Source organism: Calonectris borealis, chromosome 6, assembly GCF_964195595.1.
Source record: "Calonectris borealis chromosome 6, bCalBor7.hap1.2, whole genome shotgun sequence".
Taxonomy (NCBI): domain Eukaryota; kingdom Metazoa; phylum Chordata; class Aves; order Procellariiformes; family Procellariidae; genus Calonectris; species Calonectris borealis.
The window spans coordinates 20,777,390-20,795,111 of record NC_134317.1 but is presented as its reverse complement, the minus strand read 5'-3'; the positions used below and the strand labels follow the sequence as shown (position 1 = coordinate 20,795,111).

The 17,722-nt window shown below is 36.1% G+C and overlaps 1 protein-coding gene across 1 annotated transcript in view; it reads left to right on the top strand.

Moving 5' to 3' along the window:
- Positions 1–17,402, top strand: part of GRB14 (growth factor receptor bound protein 14) — a 67,095-nt gene extending 49,693 nt beyond the window's left edge. Inside the window, exons 6-14 of the mRNA XM_075153894.1 lie at positions 3,762–3,899; positions 4,975–5,085; positions 5,276–5,371; positions 5,966–6,046; positions 8,273–8,389; positions 8,489–8,546; positions 8,638–8,725; positions 12,513–12,606; positions 16,708–17,402. Coding sequence (XP_075009995.1) covers positions 3,762–3,899; positions 4,975–5,085; positions 5,276–5,371; positions 5,966–6,046; positions 8,273–8,389; positions 8,489–8,546; positions 8,638–8,725; positions 12,513–12,606; positions 16,708–16,854 — 930 coding nt within the window. The 3' untranslated portion in view covers positions 16,855–17,402. The remainder of the gene's footprint in view (positions 1–3,761; positions 3,900–4,974; positions 5,086–5,275; positions 5,372–5,965; positions 6,047–8,272; positions 8,390–8,488; positions 8,547–8,637; positions 8,726–12,512; positions 12,607–16,707) is intronic.
- Positions 17,403–17,722: the final 320 nt, after the last annotated feature.

The window sequence follows — 17,722 nt, the reverse complement described above, 5'->3', positions numbered from 1 at the left end:
ATGCAGTTGATATTCAGGTTCTGTAGGTAGCCTTGAAGTTCAGAGTTCAAGTCTTGTATTGAACAATTTGGCTGCTTCTTTCTAATAGCTTTTTATGTATAATGTGAATACATTAAAAAAAGCTATTGTAGATCGCACATGTCCAAGCCATCTTCCAGAGCAATGAAAAAAACCTTGCACCTGATGTAGAATGTTAAAGAAGGGAGCAGATGTCTTTCCTAAATAAACATAAAAAAATAAATGTTATATATGCAAAAATTAAGTTAAAGACAGAACCGGATTACCAAGACAAACACTCATAATTTTGTGGAAGGTAGAATTACTGATAGTGTCTTTTCCTTTTGTCCTTTCCCCATTGCCATCTCTTTCCCCATGTTCTTAGTTGTTCCCTTTCTCTACCTTCACAGATTTACAATTCAAGCTGTCATTTCTGTCATCTCTCTACCACAGCAAGGCCCTCTTTCCCTGACCAGTTTCTCATCTGGCTCTGTTCCAGTCTTCAGGCTGAAATAGCCATGCACTGAATTTCAGTCTCTTGTCAATCTCCTAGACGTGTTCTAGTCTGCCCATTGCCTTTCCCCATCTTCCACTCTCGGTGTTGCTGGCCTTTCTCCCAGTCTAAACCCTTCAGGCTGGCTGAAGTCTATAGGAGACAATGCTGAGAATCAGTATCAGTTCTTCACTGGAATTACCTGATGCCCCCAAAATTTATCAGCAGGTTTTGGGGAAAGTCCTGCTCATTCCCAGTAGCATTGGGCTGGATCACAGCTGGCTGTCATCACATCTTTGAAGAAATCAGTCATCAAATTCAAGCTTGATTCACAGGGTCTTAGGAAAATGATGGCTTCTTTAACTCGCCAAAATAGTGTGTAAGTGCTCGAGAAGCATCCACCTTAGCAAATGTTGTTGTCTCCGCTGCTGGAGCCATTCTTTCATTGAAATGTGGAAGGTGCAGACAAATATGTTAGGATTGCAACTCTCAATTTTTATTGCATTCAGTGACATCTAGTATTTCTGCTTATTATTATATTCATCCAAGACAGTGCAATGGTTTTCCTGTTCTGTTGGTTTTTCACTTGTTGATTGATTTGATTTCCCCCAGCCCCCAACAAAGACATTTATTTGCTTTGTTTATTGTTCAGATTGGTTTTAAATTGGTTGGTTTTAGAGCTAATCAAATTGTAATTGAGTCCTTGGTGCTGTCATATATTAGTATCTGAAAGACATGGTGACATTTGATACCACTCTACATATCATGTTATATATTTCACTGCATGGGGGAGAGGGTGCAAGCTTATTTCTGCATATTGTGTGACCAATAATCCCTGTCTGCAGCATACCATCATTTAACTCTCCCCACTTCTTCTTCCTATATTAAGGACTTCCCTTATTTTTCTTATTTTTGTCCTATTTTGATTACCTCTTATCTGCATAAACAGGGATCCATTGCCCCCTATAATAAACTTGCATGTACCTCCATTAAAAAAACCAAAAAACCCAAACAACAACAAAAAACCCAACCAAAACCAACCTGCAACAAAAAAACCCAAGGAAGTTCTCTTTTCTACTATCTTTAGTTTTAGGTGTTTATTACAGACATTCAGTTCTCACTCTGAAATATTTTTACTGCTCATTCCTTGTGACAGTTAATGGTTTTGGCTGTAGCTTGTTCATGTTATATTTTCTCACACAGTCCTCAGCTGTCTTAGAAAGAAAAAGATGGATTTAGGATTGCCTTTTTCCTAGCATTATTGCTACTTTATTTTAATTGATAGCATGGGTACAACAGTGACTCTTGAAGCTGATCTTTGTATGGCTCCTCCAGTTTGGTCTGCTGAGTAAGAAAAGTGCTTTTCATGACAGCGCTTCTGGTTTGAAGCTCTTATGGCAGAAATCCTGGGGAAGACACTTGTGCAGGCTGGGAGCCAGCCAGTCCTTTCATCTTCAGCGGAGATACTAAAGCCTAAAAAGATGCTCTTTTGTTTTTATCTACATTGACTCTTTTAGATTTTCCTAAAGCTTCCATTTGACTTTGTTTATTCAATTCAGCCTTTATATTCACCATCAGTGAACCTGTTGATACGTGGTAAATGGGAAGATTAACAGGCTGGAACACCTACCAGGACATACCAGTCTGATTCAATGTGGCTGAAATAGCTTAAACTGAATTTGCACAGTTGTGTGCCGGCCGCACATGTAGATAGATGTACCTAGTCCTTCTGTAATTTAACTACTCAGATGAGTAGCAGTGAAGCTATTCATAATGCATTCCTAGTTCTGGGCTAGGGTACTCCCCTGTCAAATGAAGCCTGCCCATATTACTGCATTCACACCAGCTGAATTTAATTAGCTCAGGTTGGTCTACAGGTGGTAAAGTCATGCATCTGGCTGCAAGGTGGGAAAACAATAACAGTGAAAGAAACCTTGTGTATCTTGGTTGCACTGCATTATTTAGTCGCCAAAGAATTTGGTGTACTTCCAAAATCACATTCATGTCATCATTTTGCTGGCCAGTCTGTCTCTTGCCTGGTAATCTGTTGCTTCGTGTCCTCAAATCAGATCTTCTGGAAGTGGCAGTGGACAGCAGGAAAATGCAGCAATGAAAGCTGCAAATATCAACCAGAAGATCCCTTGTTCCCTACCTCTGTATGAGCCTAGATAGTATTTATGATTCTGCAGGCCAATCTGGGGCAAGGTTCCTTGAAAAGCTTAGTAATAACACAGATTCTTTTGCATATATGGAAATTGAAGAATTCTAGGTTAGTCTGTTTATATATGAGTCATAGTTCTGAGTAGTTTTATTGGAAGAAGAGTAATAAAAATGAATGCTTTACATGCAATTAGAATAAAGTTAACACAGCTGCCAGCTTTTAGTGAGTACTTTTGCACTCTGACAATGTCTGGTTGAAATGGCTGAAGAGAAGCCATTGAATACCTTGAGTAGAGGCAGTGTGCATCAGTTAGCTTCTCTCAGTGCATTAGTTAACTTCTCTATCTATCCATATTGTTCTGCCTTTTCTGTGGCGTGTGAGGGTGCGTACCTTTTTCTTGCAGTTCTGGAGGCAAAATGGCTCATCTCTCGGACTTCTAAGTCCTCTTTCCTTCCTCCTGATGCAGCTTTTTTCAATACACTCTGCCACATGACCTTGAGCACAGACAGGAGCTGTCTTGGTGACTGGCCCAGCCTCTCCTGTTTTTGGTTCAACTAAAGCTCCTACTTAAGCACCACTTCAGGTCCTGAGACCTTTGTTCCCTCCTTTTGAAAATGGTAATATCTGCCTGACCTGCATGGTTTTGTCATGCAGATTCTGTGATTTGTTTGCTGAATTAATTTTAACTCAGATCAGTTCCCTTATCTGGTTTGTAACACAGGAAGGGGGGGAGGGATGGCATTTTTTCTTTCTTCTTTTGGTAGCATTGATTTGCAGTTTTATATAAATAGGGTCTGAGGCATGGGATCAGAACTTCTTACACTGGTTTTGTTGCTGAAGTCAACATATTGCATAACTAATGCTCTCATTTCAAACCATATGTTCCATATAAATCTGCAACTTGCTTAGCATACCTTGGAGTTGTGTAACATTCTACACGCCTTAAATCAGAGGTACTCTTAATGGGCTTAGATGCAATCGTAACTGAATTACTGTGGTGTGATAGTGGATTTAGGGGTTTATTTCCCTTAGTCCTGCCTGAGTATGTTAATGAAACACAAAGCCGGTTTCAGATGAAAAGAAAAATGCATGTCTCATATTTTCTTTCAGATGTTCCTAAGCTCCAGCACATATCCTGAGATTCATGGTTATTTGCATGCAAAGGAGCCAGGAAAAAAATCATGGAAAAAGTTGTACTTTCTTTTGAGAAGATCTGGCCTTTATTTTTCCACTAAAGGTACATCTAAGGTAAGGGAAGGAAAAAAGAGAGAGAGAGAGAGAGAACTATGACGTTAGAGCAAATGTGTATGTATTTATCATTTGTTGTAATAATTACCAAAATGTGAATTTCAACTTACAGTGATAAAAAGGAAGAAAAAAATCTATTTATTATAGATAAAATCTAGAGAGATACTGAGATATAAAATTGGGAGGGTCTTAGAAACAGTAGTTTCTTTTCGCCTGATAACTTTCCTTCATTCTGGTTAATATTTTTCCCATCAGTTAACAGAGTGCCCTTTGAAAATAAATTTTCAAATAGTAGTAGTTAAAATTCTGAAGTGTAAGTCGTTGCTCTGAAAGGTGGAGATAGTACTTCATTATCTAAAATAAACAAAAACCTATGTATAAAAGGATTTTACAGGAAGATTTTGAGAGTTCTCAAATTTTGTCACTGGACAATTTTTCATTTTACTAGTTCAGCTTTTTGATAGCAGTACTTTAAACCTGGTTATGTTAAACAGGGTATACTGGAGTTGAGGCACCTTTTACATAAACCACTTAAACCAGTGTTTTTTCTTGTTCTGAATTTTCTGTGTTAACTGCCAGAGTATTCATTGAGCTGTTTTTGTATCCTTCAGCAAATTTCTTTTGTTTGCTGCCTTGTCTTAATTAACGTTAGAGGATGGAGATAATGGTTAGAAATATTACTGGACAGTAATAATTACAGTTTTTCAGATTATGAAAGTATATTTTATTTTGATGTTTGAAATGCATACTGCTCTCAAAACTTGACTCCTACTCTGTTGTTATTGTGGCTTGAATTTAGTGGATGTTTTCCCAGAAATTATATCACTTGTACTTTGGTTTTTCTCCCTCTTGAGAAGAATGAACTCTTTGACTAGTTCTTTGAGGTGTTTTTTTCTCTGCATTATAAGATTAATGTTGAGTTGTCTCTTTCTAGATTTCATGATGTCACAGTTAAAACTGCAGTATGTAAGACTGTATTTTGGAACAGGATAACTACTATACTCTTTGGAGTTTCTTACCTGGAGAGGCTGGCTAAAAATAGTCTAACTCTGTATTACATTGCTCTTCTTTTTAGGAGCCAAGGCATCTGCAGTTTTTCTGTGAATTCAGCAATAGTGATATGTACATGTCTTTGACAGGCAAAAAGATTTCTGGAGCACCAACAAACTATGGATTCTGCTTTAAGGTACAAGCTTATTATTCTGATACATATTAAAGCAAGCCACAGTTTTTAGGTAAGCATAAGCTTCTTTAAGGTTTTTGAAAACAATATTCAGCTGTCTATTATAAAATAGGAGAATTAGTGGCTTTTATTTCAACAGGTATTATCTTCAAGATATGCATTAATGCTAAAAAAATGTGCTGTGGCCTTCTAGCCTAACAAATCAGGAGGAACCAGAGACCTGAAACAGCTCTGTGCAGATGATGAACAAAGTTGGACCTGTTGGATGACAGCAATTAGGTTACTTAAGGTAATTTTTCTGTGTGGAGTTAACTTCTTGCTTAAGTTTACTATGTGAAATTTTGATACTGTGCGGTAGAGAAGTAACGTTATTCTAGGTTCCCATGCAATAGCAATATCAATTTTGTACTCTGAAAGCTTATTTTTCTTCATCCCAACAAACAGAGAGAGACCAAATTACTGGAATCATTGTAGGGGATGGGATGATGTCTTGAAGCCTCAGTCCTGGAAATACTTAAACTTAACATTAAGCATATGCTTATATGTAAGCATGTTGAATTCAGTGAGATTGTTGAGTAATATCGAACAAAGCTACAAGAATACACAAGAAGAGAGCTTTGATATGTTTTTAAAATGTGTCTGTTTGTGATAAAATAGGAATAGGTCAGTTGGTGTATTAAATGTGTAGTATTTAATGCAGAGTGTACATTTTATAAAGGCAGCAGCAACGACGACGATGTTGTGCATTTCCTTATCCTAACAGCATTTGTCCCTGGTTTTTAATGGTAAAAAAAGCATGTGTTATCTTTTACATCTGGAAAAAAAATATACTTGGCTTAGGTTTATAATTTAAAATGCTAACCATGTTATTTTCTCGTTTTAGTATGGGATGCAGCTGTATCAGAATTACATGCAACCATATCAAGGTAGAAGTGGCTGCAGCCCTTTGAATATAACACCTATGGTATGTCCCACAGTAGCTCCATGAATAAATACATTGTTTCTGCCATCACGCTATTTTTAAGTAGCTTGTGTCTGTTATACTACTGATCTGATCCTGCAAATCTTTGCATGTGTGAATGCTTGCTGAAAACGTGAGGGCTGTCAGGGTTGACTAGAGAGCTAATGAATTAATTTACTTACTTAATACAAATCGGGTAGTTCAGACCAGTTAACAGGCTTTTTGCCTTTGTCAAATCTCCAGTATTTTAGGAGTTCATTGGCTTATTATCACTGTCAAAAAGAATGGAAAGAGGATTTTGAAAACAGAGCAGCAGAACTATAAATGCCAAGTGTTTAAGGTTACACATGCTGTAAATGATGAGTATGAAAGCTATAACAAATCCTTTTCGGTATACAGTAATACTTCCGTTTTATTTTTTTAAATATAAAATATTAAGTACTTAAGATGAATTTCAGCTGTTATAATACTGATTGGACTTCAGAGGAACACCATAATTTGGCGGAACTCGGTTTTGGAGGAACAACAGCCCATCCCGGATGCTGTGTCTATCTCCTCAGTCAGATAGTTGGGATTGGATCAGGTTGTGCTTTTTTTTTAATATCTTATGTTATCCCAGTTCTTTACGAGTCATTTGATTTCAGACTCTTTCATGGATGATTTATATCACACTTGTGGTTTTTGTTGGCTAAACTGGGTAAAAATTACTTGTTGCCGGGACTTGTGACAGTGATTTTATGGTGATTTTTTGAGCTTTTATTATATGCATTTGCTATTATAGGTATTCACAAAAATAGTTGTCAGTGATATTGCTGATAAGCATGGTTTCAATATTGTGCTTAATACACTGACCGTGTCTTTACTTTCTGTTATATGAAGCTGTTACAATAGCCAGCTGCTGCTTTTATAACAGATCTGGGAGCCATTACTGATTCTCTCTCCTCTTACGCTGTTGTGTGCGTTTTAGCTCACGTAGCTTCTAACACAGGCAGAATCTATAACCACTATTAAGCATGGCACTGTTTTTCTGCTTCTGTATAATTCATGAATTAAACAGCAAATTAGATAAACTTGGGAATTAAGTGCACAAGCTAATGAACATACGTTGTAGGGGAACCACTTCCATGTTTCACATTCCTCAATAACTCACAACCATGTCAGCTACAAGGAGTTCCCTCCACTCTCCTAGAGGCAAATATTTTCTCTTATTTTGCCCTTGTTTTTTTACTTTTGCAGAGTTCTTTACGGGTTACAGTTACTCAGGCAGACCTTAGACTACAGTGTCAAGAATTACAGTGAACTACAGAATTGCTGTCTTCCATTTCTAGTTATATTCATGCTTGTAACCAAACAGGAACAAAACAGAGCTGCTTTGGTTTTGGACTGGGAAGCTTTGCTAACCCTACAGAAATCTGGGCCTCTTGTGTTCCAGATGTTACTTTAACTTACAGAATGCTAGAATGTTCTTTTAATTATTTGATATTGCAGTGCCTGCCAACATTTGAGCCATTACAATCTGTATTAAACTTGATTTTGTAAACCTTGGTTTCTGAGAAGTATTTTCGTGAGTTTTAAGACTGTTTTGTCAAACTTCAATGCTTTTTATTCTATTGTTACAAACTTGATCTTCACTGGGAGAAAAAACACAAGCATTTTTTTATAACAGATCCTACAGTTGTTGGGTCTGTGATAAGAGTTAAAAGGGATGTATTAAAATAGAAGTTAAACTCCATAGAAATGACTGTTTTCAATGCTTAAATCCAGTAAACTTTGAGTGAAAGTTTATACAGAAAATATACATATTTATGACACATTTATAGCAAAATATTTCAAATCTTTGTTAATTTGATGGTTATATATAAGAATTTTGTATTTTATCTTTTTTCTGTTACTTGGACAACTTAATAACAATTTCCTGACTTGTTTTGACATGCAAAGGGCTAGTTATAGTTAAAAATATAAATAGAGTGTATGGTAAAGCGATGTATTTATCATCCGTTGCAGTAATGCAAAAAGATAATCTGTCCTGCCAGACTGTAAAATTGAGCTTTGCAGCAGCATACTGGAATTACAAATGCTCCCTAGGGTAAAATGAGTTTGGCTCTGATGGGAAACAGTGCAGATACTTGAAACACCACTTACAGAACATAATGTTTTCTCAGAAGCTCACTTTTAAATGATGGATCTTTTAAAAAATGAACAAACTAAATTTATTTTTCTTTCTTGCAGAGAAGCGTTTCAGAAAATTCTTTAGTGGCAATGGATTTCTCAGGACACAGAAGCAGAATTATAGAAAATCCAACAGAAGCCCTTTCAGTTGCAGTTGAAGAAGGATTAGCATGGCGGGTATAAGCACCTTTGCTTTATCAGAATAGTATTTTCTGATTTTTTTTTTTTTAAAACAAAGAAGCTTTGAAATCATGTTTTTACTTCTCTCTCATACAGAGGAGAGGGTGTCTACGACTCAACTCACATGGTAGTCCTATTGCTATGTCTAACATGGGTATGTGTGAGTTAATTCATTGCCAGAGAAATGCAATAGCTGGTTCTTTCAATAAAGGCAAAATGTTTTTTAAAGATCTTTATTTCTACAGCTATACACAGATCTCAGTCATGGTTTCATCATAAAATCTCTAGAGAAGAGGCTCAGAGACTTATTTTGCAGCATGGACTTGTAGATGGGTAAGTTAATTCTTTACATAACTCTTCTGAGACACATTTGTAGTCAAAAACTGCTATTTTCATGTACTTCTTATTGGGGGGGAGATGGAGGAGGGAAGATTTTGCACTTACCTAACAGAAATAAAACTTTTTTTATATAGAGCTATCTGGGGATCAGTTGGTTTCTATTTTATATCTTTTGGAAGAAATAAAGTGGTGATCTAACACTTCAGTTCTGTCACTGACAGATTACTTATGTCTGCTCAGAGCCAGGCACTTGAGCTCTGTATTTGCACAATATTCTCTGGGAACTGTCAACTTTGGCACCAGTGTCTTTTGTATCTCTTATTAGTGATGAAAGAATGAAAGAAAGCCTGAAAACATTGACTAACCTTATTCTAAGATGAATGCAGAGACAGCTGTTGAAAAAAAAGTATGCTTTTCCTCATGAAATGACTAAAAATTTTATTATCCCTTAATAGTAAACAATAAACATTAGGATAAGACTATTCACTTTTGTTTTTCTCTCATTTGAATATTAATTTAAAAAAAGGACAAAGCAAGTAGGTATTTTACGTTCAAATCCTCCTGTTTTTCATTTCTGTATTTTTATCCTTACTCCTGTATTAAATATAAACTTGGGCCTCCTTCATTCAATGAGTAATTCCATAAAACTCTAAGTTTCTCTGAGTCTGTTTCCAGTTGGGTACCTGTAATATCAGATTACTGGTTAAATTCTTTCAGTTTTAGATTAAGTATGTTGTAATAGTGTTTTCTACATCTGCAGAAAGGGCTCTAGGGAAAAAAAAAAGAGATCGAAAGGAAAGGGAGACAAAAATAGTCATACTCAGCAAGGATGGCTAATAGGACTTCTCCTTTTGTATTTTTTCTTCTTCTTCTTTTCAGGAGTCCTGTTTTTAAGCCCAGCTAATCATCCTGAAACTACTTCTGTACTCTGCATTCATTTTTGCATTTGTTACATGAGAGGGACGAGACATGGGGGTGAATCCAACGTGTATTTCTGAGCAGTATGTCATTCTAGGGCTGATGAATCTTCCAGTGTATTTTAGTGGGTACACACACATACTGTTAAATGAAACCCAGTAGTTTTGATGAGTAAATAGCAATGGTGTTTGAGATGAGAAAGTGAATACCTTGCTAACATTAGTTTAGTACAGTGTTGTTTATGTTATATTCTTGGATCAATTCATAGATACACATTGTGGTCTTGGCGAGGATGATACTTTTGCTTAGACTGTCTAGAATTGATTAGAACATGGTAGTATGAGCGCTCATATGCTGTCAGATACCTACTCAGGAGTTCATGAATACATTGCAGCATGTGACAAATGCTGTGCTTTTTGACGGGCTGAAAGAATGCATTATCACCAGAAACAGAGAAGTTTTTCATGGGAATAATAAGATTTTAGTTTCAGGGTGGGGGGAGGGGCAGAGAAAATAATCCATGTTGGGCCTTTTAAGGTAATCCCAAGCAGGGAGATCTCCTGCCTATATGACAGAGGTGGTAGGATCTCTGTAATACCGTATGTACCGACAAATACACTGTTCATGATGGCTTATAGAAGATAAAGGGACTATTATATAAAGGATCTACTGTAGTCTCAGTATTTGAATAACCCAATAACAGATTTAGGAACAGCAACAATCTTAAGGTGTGCAATGAAGGAATAAAGTTTTTGGATCTACTGTTCTGGTGTAAAACCAACTTTCTTAAAGAAGTTTATGTAACAGTATTGTAGATTTCATACTTTACTCCCTAAAGGACATTTGAAGACTTTTCAGTGATAAATGGTTGACTGGATTGCAAACTGATGGGCATCTGATTGATGAATGGGATAATAGCATTACCAAAAGGCCCATGACAAAATGCAACTGGTCATTCAGAAAATTCCTTATAAGTTTATGAAGGAGCAGTTTTTGGAGTCACCCAGCATGTCTAAAAAGCTCCCTTCCAACCAGCACTTCCAAGATTATGTGAACTACAACCTTTTCTTCATAGCAAAGTGATCTTTTTAAAGGTTCTTCGACAACTAAAGTAGGTCTGTTGTGATAAGATTAGAAAAAAGTAAAGAACTTTTTATGTCAAGGAGGACAAATATTGCTTATCTTTGCTGTTAAAACAAGGAAAAAAGTAAGAAAATGGACTTTAACAGAACTGATGAATGGAAACATAAATTCTAATCAACCTGTATTTTCTTTCCTACCCAATGTGATTACTGTGTATATTGTTTAATGTGGATCTCAGTATTTGGGTATAGAGACCCCGATTTGGATATCTGCAAAGTGGCACATTCTTATAGTGTCATTTTTCTGAATAAAATAAAATGCCAGTCCCTCATGACAAAAATACAAAAGATTTAAGTTTATGCAAAGGATCTATCTAACTGTGCTCTGAAAAATTTCCTTCGTGTCCTGGAGAGGGTGAAAGGCCACTAGGTGGTGAGAGAGAGCTTGTTAGGAGAGCCCGAGTCTATTGAGAACTCATTTGTCCTTATACTTGCCATGTGCTCTTAGAAGCCGCATGCTGAGTTGGCAATTATCCCTCTTTAATAACTGAATTAGTATCAGAGCTCAGAATTAGACTGGATGTGGATTTTGATAGAAATGTTAATGATTATGGACTCCGAATTTCTTAATTCCAGGTATTTTCTTACTTTGTAAAAATAGAACTCTTAAAAACTTTGAGGATGAAATTAGTGGTTTGGATCCATGCTGTTAGTCAGTGAAAATCCACTGTAAGCCTTTGTCTGCTTTCTTCTCCTGAAATCCTTTCTTTCATGTAATAGTTGTGCTCTAATTCCTGATATGTGGCTGGGCAAAAGTAGGTGGCCACTAGTACTCACTTGGTTGATACCTGCAAGTCCATTTTGCCTGTTCCTTTCGTGTCCTGAAGGAGGAGCATTCTTGCCAGTGGCTGTCCTTCCATTTCCCTTCTTTGGTACGTTAGTTAGCTGTATCTGTTCCAGACCTGCACAGCGCAAACAGTTCAGACTCCACTACAAAGCTGTGAATCAGGTTCTTCCCTCTGTCCTCCAAACTGTTCTCTGCCGATATCCCAAACCCCCTCCCAATTCAGTGAAAGCTGTCTCTTATTGGTAATCATCCTTTGCCTGTACCAGATTATCCTACCAGGATCATGGCAAAATTATGTCTGTCCGTAACCTGGCTGGAGTAATTTATCAGTGAATTAGTTGTGGTGACACTGTTGGCCATTGAGAATGTTGTGGTTTGAATAATGATGCCATAAAGTGAGCAGCTCTGTCTCAGTGGGAATTTTGCCAATGTGTAGAAGTGAGTGCGCATTTGTGAATATTGGCCAGATGTGAAAATCATTCTGGTATGTCTTGCATTACCTTTTCTGTAAACTTCCTGTTGAGCTACCTGTGTGGTGTTTAGCTGCCTGCCGGGTTAAACCACAACACCCTGTAACGCTTGTGATTTAGGTAACTGTCAGAGTCCAAAGAACAATTTTGTTCAAAGCACAAACTTTGAGGGTGCTTTTCTGTCTGAAGAGATGCACTGTAATTCTACGCAGTGTAAAAACAGTGTTATTCATTCTGAGAATGCGTATTTTTCACATAATAGACAAGGTGAAGAAGAATTTAAGAAAAAGTATTTCCAGTGACACATTTGCAAAGAAATACTGATTAAAAGCATAACTTAAGTAATTAATATTATTTTTGCTTTTCACTAATACTTCTGTAGTGAATTTACAACAGTTTTAACTGGATGTTTACAAAAGGCTTTCCACAGTGATTTTACTGTGAAAATTTTCAATCTCTTTTAGGGTATTCCTGGTACGTGATAGCCAAAGTAACCCCAAAACATTTGTATTGTCATTGAGTCATGGATTAAAAATAAAGCATTTTCAAATTGTACCAGTAAGTAAATTTTTCAGTTTATACATACAATTGTAAAACAAAACAATTGAATAATTGTGATAGAATATTGCTGGATTTTTTTTCTTTTGCTGTTATATGGAAGATGTAAACATAATACCTGTATCACTAAAAATAATTAGTATTCTTGAGTAGAGTTGAAGATTTTTGAGCTTTGCTGTTTGATTTGTTATAAAGCTTGACTAGTATTATGAAATCCTAAAAAGTGTCTTAAAAAATAGACAGATCTATTTGAACTGGAATAGAAGCAACCCTGATGGCATGAAAATCATGTATTAATAAAGATCATATTGCTTTTTCATTTTTTGATATGTGCACAATTTCTTTTTAGTCATCTGTTTAGGTGGACTGCCTATGATGTGTGTGTTTATATCTCACTGACTCATCTGCTCAGGATAGTTTCTCTCAATATTTGGAGTCAAACATTTTTTGCTGACCTCTCTTCTTGATTCATGTTATTGTGGCATATTCATGTCTGGGTCTTTTTCAGGGGGACAATTTTAGCAAAAAATTGATATCCTTATTTAGTCCAGCTACTTATAGGTAAGCTGAAATTTCCTAAATTGAAATCATATTTCCATCAGTTTTCACTGAAGATATCATCCAGTTCTCCTGCCAGAATGGCCAGCTTCCTCCATCCCTTCCACTCCCTCCAGAGGTAGTTAATAGGCTGCTTCTGTTGAGATGAGAAACACTTTAGCATTATGTGTTTTAGCCACAGATGCTTGACATAACTGAACGGACCTATAGCTTTTTCTTCTCTCTTCACAAGAACCTTTCTTCCAGACCACATAATACTCTAGCCTCCATGTTTCTTCCTACTGAAGTTTCTAGGAGATTCTGCTGTTTCTCTAGTAGAAATGAGTGTAGTGGCGTTTTGTTTGTTTCTGATCTGGTGATCCCCTATGATCGTTCACCAAATTTCTGTATGCCTTACCTAGGGCTTGTAGCTGATATCCTCCCCTAAAAAAGTTCCTGTAGAATAAAACAGAAGCATTATTTGGGAGGAGAAAAGGAGTGAATGAATGTTTGTTAAAAGAATTGCCCACGATTTTTGTTGTGTTAGGTACAAGCATTGGAGTCATCCCTCATCCAAAAGTGATATAGCTATGCCCTGGATCCCTGGATGCATGTGAGCATCAACATATGCTATCAAAATCCCAGGTGTAAGATCTCTGTGCTTCTATTGACTGTGCTCGCTTCTAGTATTTACTTCAGGATAACTGTTGTGTGGTTTAGAAAACCTTCTGAACTCCATAAAATTACTGTATGATTCTATTTCATTGGGATGTCATTTAATTCTCAAATTTAAGAGACCAGTTCTTCTTTCCCTATCAGCAAACAGACCCTCTCTTCTCTAAGAGCAGATGTAGCAGGAAGCTGCAGTTATCTTCAATTATCTTTCCTCTGAGCTGGATGATTCTCCTCTTCCCTTCAAAAAAATTATCCAATCAATTCTAATATTATTCTGCAGATGTAAGCAGTGCATTTGAGGAATTAATCATATACACGCATGCTAAAACCTTGATCTCCTGTTGTAGGATATTTGGAGGAACCAGGAATTCTTTAATTTGACATAGATTGTCTGCAGACTTGGGTCAATTTTTCCATGCTGATGGTCTAGAAGACCTATACCACTTCAGTGCAAAACCTGGCTTACTTGAAGGAAAATTTTTTTTATTGTTTTTAACGTAAAGCAATTTATCCTATGGTAGTTACCAGAAAAAAAAAATCTGTAATGAGAAGAACTTAATCCATAGAAAGAATATGGAAACTGTTAGTTCCCCAAACATAGACATATTTCAATTCCTTTCTGTCATTTAATTTGCATTCAGTACCCCTCATGCTGTTGTCAATACCCTGACTTACCGCATGCTCTGTTTTTGCTAGAACAATACTCTTTAAGGAGTTCAGAAAAGTATATTTTGAGGGGGGGAAAGGTTTTGCTTCCAGTTGCTGCTGATCTTCTAAATGAAGTTATCATTTTCTAAGAAACAAGGCATTTTGTGTTACTGCAGTAAGTTGGTAGCTTATAGTTGGAGGTCGAGGTTACTTTTTTGAACTTCAAATCCTACTGTTCTTCTAAACTCTTGTCTTTTTCCAGTCATTGGGAAGAGAATATAAACTTTCCTATGAAATGTAAATAAATAAATGGCATTTAGAAGGTCTTTTTACAAGTTAAAATCATTCAGTCTCTAAATTAATTATTTTTCTCTTACATTTTAGGTTGCTTCAGGTTATACTGCATTTAAAAATAATTTCAGATAGGGCATGCAGCCTGCCAATGCAAGCTTCCCCCACATTAACAGGTGCATCATGTTAACATTGGTAATATGTGCAACAGGTATTGCAGGTGGGTGGCAGGGAATTGATTGTGAAAGGTTGAAAAAACCTTTGGGATAAATTTGGGATCCCATACTGTGAAAATTGGAGAACTTAATAGCTTAAATGTATTTTTCAGCCTTACTACTCTGAGCTGATACAAGTTAACTTCAGTGTAGTCTATCTTCAAATTAGCTGGTCTGTAGTCCACGTGAAAGAAGAATTGATATTTCTGGGACTGTCTTTTTCCAATAAATGCTCTCTTATAACAGCCTTCTGCATCATCTTGCGAAGATGTTAGGTTCCTGGGCAACATAACTTTGATATGATTTTTTACTTTGCAAAATATTGATTGCTTTAGAATTAGCAATATGTCTGGTATTCACTTCAAGGCTTGGGATTAACCTGGAGGGGGAAAAATAAGCTAAAAATGAAATCCCGGTCAACAGACATCTGAATTGTCAACTCTTCCTTGTCTTCAGTGTGTTGGCAGGAAAATTGCATGCATAAGGAAAGTTCGATGGATGATAATCCATTTTCAGGTTCTTGGCTGGAGCACAGGAATTTACACATGCACACATTGGTAATTCCTTAACTAGCTATGTTTGACCTGGATTGACCAAAGTCTGAGAATAAAGAAATTACAAACTACTTCCAGACATGGTAGAAAGGGGTAGAATAACCAGGCGTCATAAGCAGTTCAACAGCTGCTTCAGATAAGAAATCTTAATTACAGGTAAGAGAGCTAATTATATCTTCTCCCTTCCCCTGTACTCAAGTAGGATAGTTGCATCTTTCCCTAGCACACCATCTGCTACTCTATGCTAGCCCTACTTCAGGATCTTCTGTTCACTACTCTCTCAATCTTGTAAAGTATCTTTTTTCCCTTTTCTTTTTTACAATAGTTTAAATAGGTTTTTTTACCCTCTATTTACATTAAAACTAATTAGGCACTGTTGCACTGAAGCTTCTTGAAATTAGACATATCAGCAGTAGAGGAAATAAATCGAGAAAGTATATAGTCACCAATGCAATACAAATTGTGCAAGAGCTAATGTTCAGTAACCTAGAATAGGGAAACGCTGATTGTATATTTTTAAGCATCTAAAAGTCAAAAGTAATCTTTCAAGGTATGTTTTGCAGTTTCTTCTTTCTCTCCTGTATCTATGCTAATACATGCTTTTGGAGCTACAGCAGTTCTTTCTCCTACAACAAAGAACATATTACTACATCAAGCGTGTTACTTTTGTGATGGGCAGTTTCTTGTATAGCAAATACCATCCGGTACACCAATGCACTAGTGTGTAGCCTCATTGCACCTTACAAAATAAGTTATACAAAATATAGCAGTTGCACAGAATATGAATGGAGCAAAGATTGAAATCTCTGAGTAAGTTGAAACTTGGTTGTTTCTTGTCACTCTGTAAAAACTCAGTGTTCATATTAACTTCAGCTATCATTCCAAAGCAAAGGCATAAAGTAATATTGTTAATGCAGAAAGAATATTCCTATACTTATTTAACTGTTCTTTCCTTTTAGGCATGTACCTATCTTAAAGGGGAAGTTAAAGAATGCATTATTTTTGTGTTGTTGATTTTTCATCTTGCCTGTGAATGATCACTGTATTTTTCCTTCTCTCAGTAGTCATAAGATTATGAATATCTTGGTCTACAAGAAGACTTCTCAAACGAGTATTTCAATTGGGAAGAAATACTGTAGCGAAAGAGGATTTTATTCTGTCTTGTTTTTCCATTTTTACAGTTGGAAGATGATGGGAAGCTATTTTATACCCTTGATGATGGTCATACCAGATTTACTGATCTCATCCAGCTAGTGGAATTCTACCAACTTAATAAAGGAGTACTGCCTTGCAAGTTAAAACACTATTGCGCACGAATTGCTCTTTAACCAAAGCATCTGTTGTTTCATCAGAGGGAAAGGAAGATACTAGAATTCTTTTTCCCCTAAAGGCAATTTGTAGAGTAAGAAGGGAAAAAGCATTACATTGTAAAAATTCTATGTTTTAGCTGCAAAAAAAAATTATATTCTATATAGATAAGAACTTTGCATTGTGATTGTCACAGCAAAATTAACTTTATGGTTTTAAAAAAACATTCTTTCCTATGTAATTCTTTAGTGTTGTCTTGGACTTTGGCTTTTTTTTTTCAACTGAAGACAATTTTTAAAAAACTAATATTATGTAACTTCTACAAAAATATAACTGAAGGAAAGATCTTTGTTCTTGGGTTTAAAATGAACTTTTTGTCTCTGCAAATGTTTCTCGTAATTTCTATTCATCACATAGAATAATAACATTTACTGTGGTGAGGATAAGAAGCTGAACTCCACATTTTATTTGTAAATAAAACAAATAAATATTTTGCACTATATTTTTGAATGCTACTTTGAGTATTATATACAAAAAGTGAAAAATCATTAAAACTACTTATAACTGATCAGTTGTATTGAGTTGTGCCATTACTATTGTAATATTTTAAAGGATTTTTTTCTCTAATCTAATGACTAAATCTACATCTTTATACAGAGCTGGAGTGTCACTTACTTGGCTGTGATATGCATAAATATGCATAAAATATCATGTAGTGCATAATGTGGTTTAGTATGTACCTACAGTCTCTAACACAGAGAGAGGCAGAGAGAGACCTGTTAAGTACTGTGGATTGTTGCAGAGTTCGGGGGGGGAATCAACTTCAATTGCCCTTAAAAAAAAAAAAAAAGGTAAGGTTATAATATGTACAACTTTACAATATTTACA